This window comes from Nicotiana sylvestris, chromosome 1, assembly GCF_000393655.2.
Source record: "Nicotiana sylvestris chromosome 1, ASM39365v2, whole genome shotgun sequence".
Classification (NCBI taxonomy): Eukaryota; Viridiplantae; Streptophyta; class Magnoliopsida; order Solanales; family Solanaceae; genus Nicotiana; species Nicotiana sylvestris.
The window spans coordinates 188,327,783-188,340,303 of NC_091057.1; the positions used below are offsets into that span (position 1 = coordinate 188,327,783).

Genomic DNA, 12,521 nt, shown 5'->3' on the forward strand with positions numbered 1-12,521 from the left:
GTATAGTTGAGACCATCGTGGTCGATTTTGCTGTGTTTCAGATGATTGGTCCACCAAGAGGTGGTGGAGAGATTATATGTTGACTAGACCAACTGGGACGCCTGCACTTACTTGTTAAACAAGATTATAAAAAACAACTCCAATATTGTATCTAAAAGCTTTCGTATCATAAATAGCTTTAAAATATCAACGTTTGATGAAAGATATTGTCATATAACCTACAATTAACTATGATGTTATTTGATTCTTGCTCTTGAGAAAGAAGTAAGGTTCTGCATATATTTGAGAAAGATGAATTGACACTTATACTTGCTTAGAATTTTGTGAGTCTATATCCTACTACTTTTAGTTTATTAGATTCATGAACTTATTTTATATTCAATACACTTCTTAAATATTGGGATAATATATTTTAGTATATTCGGATCATTTTAGGAAAGTACAGGGACAAAACGACACTAAAGTTCATCATTTTAAAATTTTTGTGTATGACATGTACATTAAACGAGAAAAAACGAGGTTTGATACTCCACAAAACAACAATTAACCTTGAGAGATAATTATATCAAGGCGTAATTGATATTGTTAAAGCTGAAGAATATGGTGAAGATAAAATTGATCAAAAAATGATTCTTCTAATATCGTCTATTGGACCAATTGAATTTTAAAATATAGAGATATACCCAAATTTAATTGATAGCATAATGGCTAAAACAACAGAGATAAAATTGGTCGGAGTATGTCTTTTAACTTTATTCATAAAACATCTTAATGTTACTTGAGAATCCTAGCATTTGGTGTATTTAAATTTACTTTATAATATGTATCCAATACCTATTTTTAATAAATCAACTTGCAAAATAAGCATGCGTGGCAGATGGCATTAAATGCACTTCCTTCCTCGAAAACCATCTTAAAATCACAATGATGCCCGCATTCGCAGAGCCCAAGGATTTTTGGGAGCGCGAAGCTTCTTGCCGTTCATCTGTCTATCTCGCTGGCGGGAGATTCAGCCGTTACTAGGGCTCTCTGTCGACATTGCCGGTGTCAATTCCTTCAAGGTCTATCAATCCCTTAGCTCTAACGTATTGCTTTGTTTGATTCTGAAAACTATCCAATCCCGTTAAGACCTCCTGACCCTCTCCTTTTTTTCTCTTCGTCTTGAACATGGCGCAACTTTAGTTGGTTTTGACATTATCTCATCTGAAGCAACTATAAAGATTTTGTTTTTCCTCATTTTTTATTTTTTCTATGCTAAATTAGGAGTTCGGCTAGTTCGAGGCTGGCAGCGGTTAAGAAGCTAGTTAAGCTGCTTTCAGGTTTGAATTCAAATCATTTTTCAAGTTAACTGTCTCACAAATCAAAACGGTGTTAACGTTATTTAAAAGCTAATTTTAGGTAAAATAGTCATTTTCTTTTTCTGGATTGAAAAGTGGCTTCAAGCCGAAGATTCACATTCGCCGCCCGGTTGTTCTTGCAGAAATTATTTTCGTTTCTTGCCATTTTCTGGGTTGTAAACAAGCATTTCGAGACAGACATGGTTGATTGTAAGATAGAAGATAACAAAGAAACCCTGCCAGAAAAGGGGGATGCCATTTCCAGTAGCGGCATCACAAATGGCACCGTGTCAAAAAAGGACATACTTGCAGAAAAAGAGAACTTGGGCGAAGAGTTGGTGACTGCAGGGAAGGAGCTGTTTCAAGATGTCGGTAGTTGCACAAAGAGGGAGACCCCAGACTTCAGCATACTTGATGCTACGAGTTCTCGGGTGCAGAATGAAGAAGGAGACTCAGCAGACGAAAATGTTTTGTTCAAATCTCCCACCGTTGCCTCCAAAGCTGAAGGCGATGTAAATGCTAGTGAATCTCAAGGTCCTCGTGGCTGCAGGGACAGTACTAATCTTGATTCTACTGATCAATTGGACTCCATCGTCCAGAATGAGAGTCTTATGGAAGTTAGAGCGGATGATGAAGAACTTAAAAAACGGAAAGATGGGGTGACTGAAGGGGAGGTAAGTGGTCGGGCAACTCAAATGGAATCATGTACGATATATGTTGCTGGAAAAAAAGAACTGAAAATTGGAGTGAAGAGGTGTGCCTCACTCTTAAACAATAAAGAAATGGAGGAGAACCTGAAGCGAGGAGCGATTCTGAAGCAGGCATCAACGGAAAATGAAACAAAGGAGGGATCGGATGATTTGTTGAAAGAGACAGAGGTGCTATCAGCCAATAAAATAAAGGATGAATTACTAAAGCCCGAATTGGATGTTGAACATGATATTGATGTGAAAACTCCTGGCAAGACCTTTCTGCTGGATATAAATCCCATGGGGGGCGATGAGTCTGGAACAGAGGAAGAGCAAGCTGCATTTATGAAAGGGCTAGAGACTTTCCACAAAGAAAGGTGCTTGGAGTTCAAGGCCCCGCGGTTCTATGGAGAGCCATTAAATTGTCTCAAGTTAGTTATTCACTTGTTTCAGAATCTCTATTTACTGTGTTTCTTGAACTTGGTCTAATTATTTTTGTTATCATGTTTGTCAGGTTGTGGAGAGCAGTGATCAGACTTGGTGGTTATGAGCAGGTCCGTATAGATTTTCAATACGCTGCTGTACCGTTACCATTTAATTGACAAACTTGTGTAACTGGTAAGAGTCAGAATAATGCAAATTTGGGGTGAAAAGAAGTGTTTTGGATTGAAAAGGATCTGTGATGGTTAATGGCTAAGTGAAGGTTCAAGAAAGGGGCTGGAAAATATTAACTGCACTGGTATTTCTGAGGGCTAGGCAAACAGTATGAGGAACTGAAGAAAGAGGAAAAGAAAAAGAATAAGCTCTAGTGGTTTCCTTCAGTTTCCCTCTCCCTTTCTCCTAGGCGAGTGGAATATTGAAAAATAACCAAGGTTTAGTCACCGCTGTAAAGAATGTATATAGAGACCTAAAGAGCGTTCCATACAAACTCATTACATAAGAAATCCCCTGCAAAATAGAGAAGTGGGCATATTAGGTTCAATTTGTCGCTGGAATAGTGGGGAAATTGGTGGGGAATTGATGGATCTTTATGGGAATACCAATTGGTTTAGTTTTGATGAATAAAGTGCCTACGTCAGAGGATAAAGACTCTAGGATTCAGACCTATATTTCCACAAGAATAAACATCTAGCACAAGGTTGTATAAGCGCCAAAGAAGTGAGAAAAAACTTCATAAATCTGTAAGAAATTAACCTTAGTAAATTGGAACTAGTTTTCCTACAGGGGTCACTATTGTTGCTCCATCTTCAGTTAGTTTCCTTTTTTTTTTCTTCCTGTGGTGAGACAGAGTTGTATTGATCTTGTTGATGGATAGTCGTGTTGACATGGGTACCAACAGGTGCCAAATGTGTTATAGTACAAAAAGTTAGGAGATTCTATGGGAACCCTTGACTCCTCTAATAACAAGTTAGCAAATATGTAAGAAACATTAAGACTTTAACCTGTTTTGTGTTTAGTCATTTTATATCGGTATTTTAGTTGTAGCAAGAATAGGAAAGTTCTGCGGAGCGCTCCTTCGCTGGTGGTAATCTGGTGTATTTGGTTGGACTATGCTTTAACCTTTCAGGAGTGGTTTCTTTTACTATACCAGTATGATTGAGATTCGGGTTTCTTTTCCTCTACGCTGTAAGAATTTAGGCCTCTTTCATGATACTTGACTTTTTTTAAATGGATTAGTGGATTGGAGGAGACTTCTGCTTATTTGATGCATTAATTTTTTACTTGGCTTTAGTAGAACTTTCGTTTCTTATTAAAGGGCCTCCAACTTTTTGGCTCATGTTTGACTTTTGTTAAGTGGATTAGTGGACTGGAGGAGACTTCTGCTTATTCGATGCATTAATTTTTTACTTGGCTTTTAATATAGCTTTCTTTTCTTATTAAAGAGCCTCCAGCTTTTTGGCTCATGTGTTCCATACAAGTTTACTGACTACAATTCTAGAAACATATTCGAGTTAAGGAAAGACTACAAGAGCTTTATCTTTGGTTCTGCATAGAGATTACTATATGGGGTTGAATTCTAGTATTTCATGCTTACAAACTTCTGTTTCTTTCCTAGCTTTAAAAAATCCATTGTTGGCTTATGATGGGGCGGCAGTGCTTTATTGATCAGTTATTTACTATTTATGGTTTTACAGGTAACATCATGCAAGCTATGGCGGCAAGTAGGAGAATCATTCAAACCCCCCAAGTAATGACAAACTCATATTTATGGTTTGCCTATATTGTTTAGAATTAGGGTTCTTTGATCGTATTGGGCAACATGGAGAGACGAGAGCTAGGCGATATCTCCAATGGATTAGGATATTTATCAGTTCAGCGGTCCCTAACCACGCGGTCAAATGCATGGCTGTAGTAGAATTTGAATTATGAGTTAGTTTAGATGTAGAAAATTAAGTTGATATTGACAAGAAAATCTGAAAGCTTTGGTTGGGCTAATGACTTGTTAGGCTACAAAAGTATATTTCAATCTTTTGCTCATTTAGGTTGCAACAGCTGTATCTAGTCAATCAGAGGAAGGTAGTTTGGTAGATAGCTCTGCTATATTGTGCTTGCTTCCACATTTGTTCAAGACAAAACACTCATTTTTTTTCCCGGTGATAAGAGTATTTCTTAGAACATCAAATGCGGAAGCAAGCAATGCGTTCTATTAAACTGAAGAAAATCTTAGATCTTATGATATTTACCAATCCGGAATGCCTTTTTGGGAGGTTGACAAATTCTTGGTGCAACTCTGTTTGCAAATGAGTTAGCAGACTGAGGCTGTCGTGCAAGCTTGACTTTGAAAAGGATCATGGTCATTTCAATTGGGGTTTTTTGACTTTGAAATGGAAAGAATGAGATTTGGAAAATCAACGAGAGTCCCACATAATTCTTTCAAAGCGCAAGGGATATACGACAACGGGATCCTTTATCTACAATGATGTTTGTTATAGAGTTCTGTATAAATAATCCTAGTCCCATATGTAGTAGGAGTAGAATATGTATTATCTATAGGGCTCATTGTATCATTTTTAATAAATCAATAAAATAATTTTTCCGTGTATTATTTCTAACATGGTATCAGAGCAGTGATTGTGAGACACATCCAGGAACCAGAATACAGCCAACAGTCACCGTGCCTTACTGTTCACTCCATTAACATTTGTTTCTTTCTGATTCTTATGTTTTATCTAGCTCTCTCCTGCATGACATTAGAAGTTTCTTTAGTAGTTGGTCTCTTAAAATGGAACTGTCTTGATGATTTATTGTTTTCAATCTTGTGCAGGACTTGTACTACTGTCCTGCACAAGATTCTTTAGTAGCTCTCTCCTGCGTGACATTAGAATTTTCTTTAGTAGTTGATGTTTCTTAAAATGGAATTGTCTTGATGATATATTGTGTTCAATCTTGTGCAGGACTTGTACTACTGTCTCTTGGACATTCCGATGTTTTTACGAGAAGGTTAATCTAAAACTGTTTCCTTGAATTTTTATTTGTCTTCAAATTCTAATTGCCGGAACTTTTTTGTTTAGATAGTGTGTTTAGGGCACTCAAGATTTGTACAAGCTCAATCCTTTTTAAACGTGATATAAAGCGAGTGATCATGAATACTTCAGTTGACTAAAGTTTTCATTTAGGTTAGGCCAACATCTAGTTGTACTATGATTATAACATCCCTGGAATCTAATTCCGATGGTTATGAATTATTGCTGTGGAAGGTTTGTTGTCTTTGGATAAAGGTTCAATAGGGAAGAACCATGTGTACATGGATTAGATTCTGATGGAGATATTCTTATTCTCCGGGCTGGGTTTGGCACATTCCCAGTGTTCAGGTGTAAAATTTTTTATTTGGTTGATTATCGGGCACATAGATAGGCATTTTAGGATGATAAAACAAACAAGGGATGTCCTATCTGAAAGAATAGGTTGACTTGGGAAAATGTTCTTTCTCAAACCAAGAACGGGAAAGAAGACAAAAAATCCTATTTTTTGTTTGCGGTTATGTCTATATTGCACCTTCATCCCTTCATATAGCTACAATGGCAACCCTTCTTCTAGTCTCTTCTTTCTCTGTCCATTATCTTTTGATAGGCAAGTATTTGTAAAAGCAGTACAAAGAAGACACTGGAGATCTACTTTACACTGATCCTTGTCGTAAACCAATTCTCTTGGATTAACTTTCTTGTATCTGGTTCTAGGTACTTCCTTGGATGTATAGCTTGGTTGCAAATGGTAAATGGCTCAGTTGAGCTGACTTTCAATGGACAAGGATTATATTGGTCCTGGCTCTATTGAGGCTCCTCAATGGATATGCCATCCTCTATCTTCCCAACTGTCATGACCCAAACCGATGGGCCATGACGAGTGCCCGAGTCCTACCTGTCGAACACCCCTAAGCATGCGTCTAAGATATAAACATGAATTAAGGGTAGGTCATGTATAATATCTGTCAATAAATTACTGAATCATGTGAATAACATACGCGGGAAAACATGTCCGAAAGACATGTACATATATATATATACGGAATACGGTTGGGCGACTCGACAAGGCCACATACTATCCATATACATGACATCTGTCTACAAGCCTCTAAGAGTACATAAATGTCATAAAGGTCGGGACAGGGCCCCGCCATACCAATCAATACATGTCCAAATCATACTGACCAAATAGGCAACTCCGGAACAAATGGAGTGCTCCAACACCTTCCGCTGAGCTGATAGCCTACTTGGAAGACTGACAACCTATTTCTCGGGACTTGCGGGCATGAAACGCAGCGTCCCCAGGCAAAAGGGGCGTCAGTACAAATAAAGTACCGAGTATGTAAGGCATGAAAAACAGTATATAATGGACATGAAAGAAACATGGAGTAAAAGACTCAACCTGTAAGTCTGAATAACTTTGTGAATCATGAAACATTTATAATGTCATGCGTATGTGTGTAAACATCATCAAGCTATTGTGGTTGATGTGTCATGCCATGCATAGGTATATGCGTACATAACATAATCAAACCTCTGGGGGCATCCCATCATATCGTCTCGGCCATTGTGGCCGAAATCATCAACGTATACCACTTGATCAGGTGGTAGTGCGTATATAACGCCATAACCTTTCCCCATACTCCATATACATATAATATACACGTATATAACGCCATGTGGTCATATGTTAATGTGCATGTATAAATGAATGCAATGCATAAGAAGTAAGTCAATAAGATCTCTCGGAATGTCATAAGATCAATATGCGTTCGGATAAACTTTATCAACTTACGTATTTTTTGAGACCCATGAACAGACGATATAATGATAGGACATATGGGGAATCAAGAACATAGGCACCCCTAGTACTTCTATGAATAGAGTCATTTATGAAAGTTGCACGTTTGCTCGTTTCATTTTTATCATATGGATCATGCCAAAAGGAAAGAAGGGATTACCTTGTCGTTTACCTAACCACACGATGACTGTCCAGCCCGTTAGTACTTCAATCCACAACAAACAACAAGGGACCATTGTTAAGCTTATGGAAGCTAGAACTCAACACAAATGTGCGACTAGCTCGTCTACGAAATTTTGGACAACACCTCCCCTTATTCTTTTCATTCTCCTCAAATCAATCAACATGTCCAGAATATCAACAACAACAACAACAACCCAGTAAAATCCACAAGTGGGGTCTGGGGAGGGTAGATTGTACGCAGACCTTACCCCTACCCTGGAATATCAACAAACATATATATATATATATATATATATATTTCTTTTTTTCTAACCTCATATTCGTTACAATACATCACCAAAACAGTCCACACCATCTCACCCAACAACCAATTTCTAACTTGCACTTTCCAAGCCTTCTCTTCTTCCAAACACATCAACCACAATAGCAATAGTATTCTTAAGTTATTTCTACTGATTTCCAGCCATAAAACATCAAGAATTCAACTCTAAAATAGTCCAGCAACTACAACACTTCAACATGAAGTTCAACCTACTTCACAAGTTTCTTTTAACAAATCAACTAGATATAGATAAATGATCTTAAATACAGATAGGAGAAGTTAAACCTTACCTTGGCAGCAAGAATACTTGTCCAACTAAGCTTTACTTCAAGCTCAAACAAGCTCTTTACCCCAAACAACAAAGCAGAGAGAGATAATTAGGTGATCTTGATCTTCCAAGAGAGAAATCACCTTACCAACTTGTGGATTTGGTCTTGAACCCGGATAACTTTGAGAGAGATCTTGGGATAAATTTTGGAGCTCCTTCACGTCGCAATAGAGTGAGAGGGATGGTGAATTGTACTTCTAAGTGAAATTGAGATATATCTATGTTTATATGGCCCCACTAATGGGCTTGGGCAAATGGGTCTTGGGCTGCCCCAAGACTTATCCATCTCTATCCTTTTCCATTCCCTTTTAATTTGATCCACAAGCTCTAAGTAGGTGATGTACCTACTTGTCACCTACTTAATCATATTAAGTAGGTGATTCATGTTGGTTCTTTTTCCATTTTGAAACATGCGTCTCATCCTCATTAAATAATTTAGACATGTGTCGAGTAGCTCAAGCAAGTAGGACGGAAAGTAAGTTGGTGAAGCAGGCACGTCAGGTAGGCAAGCATCTCGTTTTTATTTGTCCAAAATCTCCTTTCTCGCGTTTAAGTGCATTCGTCCTCAACCTAGTCATTTGTATGCTGAACGGAAATATGGATGTAATATCATTAAATCATTATATACTTTCAAAGAGAATCTCATTTTCGAGCTTACATCAATTGACTTACGGTGTACTTTCATGTACGAAACATAGGGTGTAACACCAACGATTCATGGATATGTTTCTTTGGGATTAATGAAGGGTAATAAAACACCTGTATACACACCCTTTGATGTACTAAGATCCTTGTGAGAAGACAAAGGATTAAGAGTTGTTTTTCCTCTCTTCTTCCTTGTAAATATGGGGACTACACACCTTTTGTGTAGTTATTATTGATATACAAATATGTTACCCCCCTCCAACCAAAAAAAAGGAACACTCGTACATAAGAATTTTACCAAAAAGTAGAAAGCCTCACAATAATATATTATTTTCTACGAGGCCACTTATTTATTTACTTTTTCTTCATAAAAAAAATATAAATTTTTACGAACCCAATCTTCTAGACATAAGAATTTTGTGGGTAGGTGCAGCAAAAGAGAAATAAAGGATAAAAGGCTGTTCCTCAAATGGACAAAATCCTTTGTTCTATTATCAACAACAAACAACAACAACAACAAACCAGTGTAATTCCACAAGTGAGGTCTGGGGAGGATAGAGTGTATGCAAACCTTACCCCTACCTTGTGAGGGTAGAGAGGTTGTAGACCCGCAGAAAGATGAAAAAGAAGCAATAGCAATAGCAATAGTAGTAAGCAGTAAACAACAACATGATAAAAGATTAACCGAAGCGGAAAAAACAAGAATAGGGATAAGAATGAGAAACATAAACTCAAGGTAGTAAAAGAAAACCGAGCATAGGAAAATATAAAAGCAATTTAACACTGCTGGTATGGGAAAGAAATACGCTCCACTATATACTATCTTTCTACCCTAATCCTCAACCTCCACACCCTTCTATTAAGGATCATGTCCTCGGTAAGCTGAAGTTGCGCCATGTCCTGCTTAATCACCTCCCTTCAATACCTCTTTGGTCTACCTCTACCTCTCCTCGTACCCTCCAGGGCTAACTTCTCACATGGTCTCACTAGGGCAGCTGTGCCCCTCCTCTTCACATGCTCGAGCCATCTTAACCTTACTTCCCGCATCTTGTCCACCACGGAGGCCAATCTCACATTGTACCGAATAACCAACATTCTCATTTATGCCATTTTATCTTCTGGACATGGGTTTTCTGACTGCCCAACACTCTGTCCCATACACCATAGTCGGTCTAACCACCACTTTGTAGAATTTACCTTTAAGTCTGGTGGTACATTCTTGTCTCACAAAACACCGGATGCGAGCCTCCATTTCATCCACCCTGCTCCAATACGATGTGTGACATCATTGTCAATCTCTCCATTATCTTGGATGATGGACCCAAGGTACTTGAAACTCGCTCTCTTGGGGATGACTTGTGAGTCAAGCCTCAAAGTCCACATCCGCTTCATGAGTCACGCCGCTGAACTTGCACTCCAAGTATTCCATTAAAAGCTCTTTTTTTTCTTTTCCCATACCATCCACGTCAGATAAAAATATCTTCTATGACTGTTCCTGTCATCATCAGACACTGAATACCAAACTATCTCAGTATTTCCCACCCTAAGTGAGATGCTACCCAACAATGTAAACGGAGGTGATTGACGTCTTCTCTCGAGCTTTTGCACATGAAGCATCCTCAAATTTTCAGCCTTCAATATCAACCCCCTCGTACTTAGCCAAGTGAAAGAACACACCTTTTTCAGTACTCTGCTGATCCATACTGAGAGTCAAGAGATATGGAAAAGCGGACTCCTCCAAATCAGAAGCTTCTCATAAGAGAACTTAACAGAAAAGAAGTCATTATTCCCTCTCCTCCTTCTCCAAATATCTTGCCTATCTTGTGGAATTCTTTGTTTGCTATCAAACTTTGGAATTCTGTGACATCCCAACCTTGTAAGTTCTTCCTAAAACTCAAATCCCACATAAATTCCTTGGTTGATCTTATCCAAATGACCAACAAAAATCTCAGTTATTAAAATTAAAAGATTTGATTGGCAGTCATAAAGTCCCAATCTGCACCATTTTCCTTGAGAATGGCCTGTTAGGACCTTTCAAGATTATTACTTTAAATTCCAATAATGCTGTGACCCAAGTGAGGACATTAATATGATGGGACAAAGAAGTTCCGATAATGCTGGCCTATGTGCTCAATTTCCTTGAACAAATTGTTTTTTCACATGCCTCTCCCAATTTTTCTGCCAGTTTGAGGCTCCAAACTGTCATTTTCCATGCTTCAAAACTGAATGCCTATCTCCACGTCCCCTCATCTCTTTTTCATTCATGTTTAACTAGCTAGGTCTTTTAGTGCTTGTTGTTTTCCTCCATCTCTTATTTCTAGCAGAACGAGCCTTTCAAAAACCTTGTTTATCAGGAACTCCTTAGCATTTGCTTCACCTATCCAAAAACATAAGAAAATGACTCATTGCAATATCTACTGGAACGGCTTCAAAGGAATTTTCTTTGGGATGCGGCGGATGGAACTAGAAAGTTTCATCTGGTGAATTGACAGACAGTCACTTCCCCAAAGAAGTGGGAAGTGGGGTGGACTTGGAGTAAAAGGTCTTAGGGTATTTAACAAGCTTTGTTGGGGAAGTGACTGTGGAGATTCGAGGTAGAAGAGCATGCTCTATGGAGGGAGGTCATAGTAGAAAAGTACGATTCCACGGGAGGGGATTGGAGGACCAAGGCAATCACAACACCTTTCGGGTGTGGCATGTAGAGGAGCATCATGAAGAATTGAGAAGCATTCAATGGCAACATCACTTACAGGGGGATGAGAGGAGAATCAACTTTTGGAATCATAGGTGGTGTGGAGAGGATACTCTGAGGGTCTCCTTCCCTCACGTCTTCAGAGTTTCAAACCAGAAGGAATTGATGGTCCAACAGATTCGTAAGGAGCATGGAGGGGTAGTATGAGACCTCTCATTTAGAAGGAACATGCAAAATTGGGAGATTGCGGAGCTCCAAGATTTGTTGACACTGCTATATTGGCAAGACAGGCCCCGACCATCTTGTGATTCCGAAAACCAGCTATAATACAACAGAGGCAACAGGAATATTTGGCTAGTTTTGAATCTGGACAACAACTGCAGAATGCTAACACTCTACTCCAACAGCAGCAGCAAATAGGGAACACATCAAGAGCAGCAGTCGTTTCATCAAATTCAAGAGAACAACAGGACATTACTGTAAGCAATATGACTGGACAACAACAACTTGAAAGCACACCAAGTACTGCAATAATGAACTCAAATGCTGGACAGAAACAACAGGAATCCAGTACTCCTATGATTTCTGAGGAAGATAGAAAATTGCTTGATGCATTGGCAGATTCTACACATCGAAACTCAGTAAGTTCAATGCAAATTGTTAGCACAGGAAATGTGAGTAAAAACAAGAATAAAATGCAAGTCATAAAGCAACATCACAACACGACAGCTTTGGCAAATACACAACAAGGAAATGTTTTGATGACACAGGACCTCGTCGACAACTATCCGCATCCAGTGAATGTGGATAGAGATATGTATGAGGAAGGAGAAGAAGATGCTATTTTGAAAGAATGTCGTGCACATGCAGCAAAACAAGGTGATTTATCTCCTATGCATAACGGCAAAATAATGAAAGCACATACAAGGAAAAATAGTTGGGATGAGAAGGTCAGTGATTTTTCAAATGTTAGGCGACCTCCAATGAGAGTTGCCAAACAAAAGAAGGCTGCCCCAACTACCTCAACGAGGTCAAACCGTTCAAAAAAGAAGTCATGATT

General features: G+C 38.6%; 1 protein-coding gene across 3 annotated transcripts in view; it reads left to right on the forward strand.

Annotated features, from left to right (window-relative positions):
- Positions 1–872: 872 nt before the first annotated feature.
- LOC104225664 (AT-rich interactive domain-containing protein 6-like) overlaps positions 873–12,521 on the forward strand; it is a 28,584-nt gene continuing 16,935 nt past the window's right edge. For all 3 annotated transcript variants that reach the window (XM_070172669.1, XM_070172674.1, XM_070172677.1), the window contains exons 1-6: positions 873–1,061; positions 1,264–1,319; positions 1,481–2,457; positions 2,541–2,580; positions 4,162–4,214; positions 5,422–5,467. In XM_070172669.1, coding sequence (XP_070028770.1) covers positions 1,538–2,457; positions 2,541–2,580; positions 4,162–4,214; positions 5,422–5,467 — 1,059 coding nt within the window. In that variant the 5' untranslated portion in view covers positions 873–1,061; positions 1,264–1,319; positions 1,481–1,537. The remainder of the gene's footprint in view (positions 1,062–1,263; positions 1,320–1,480; positions 2,458–2,540; positions 2,581–4,161; positions 4,215–5,421; positions 5,468–12,521) is intronic.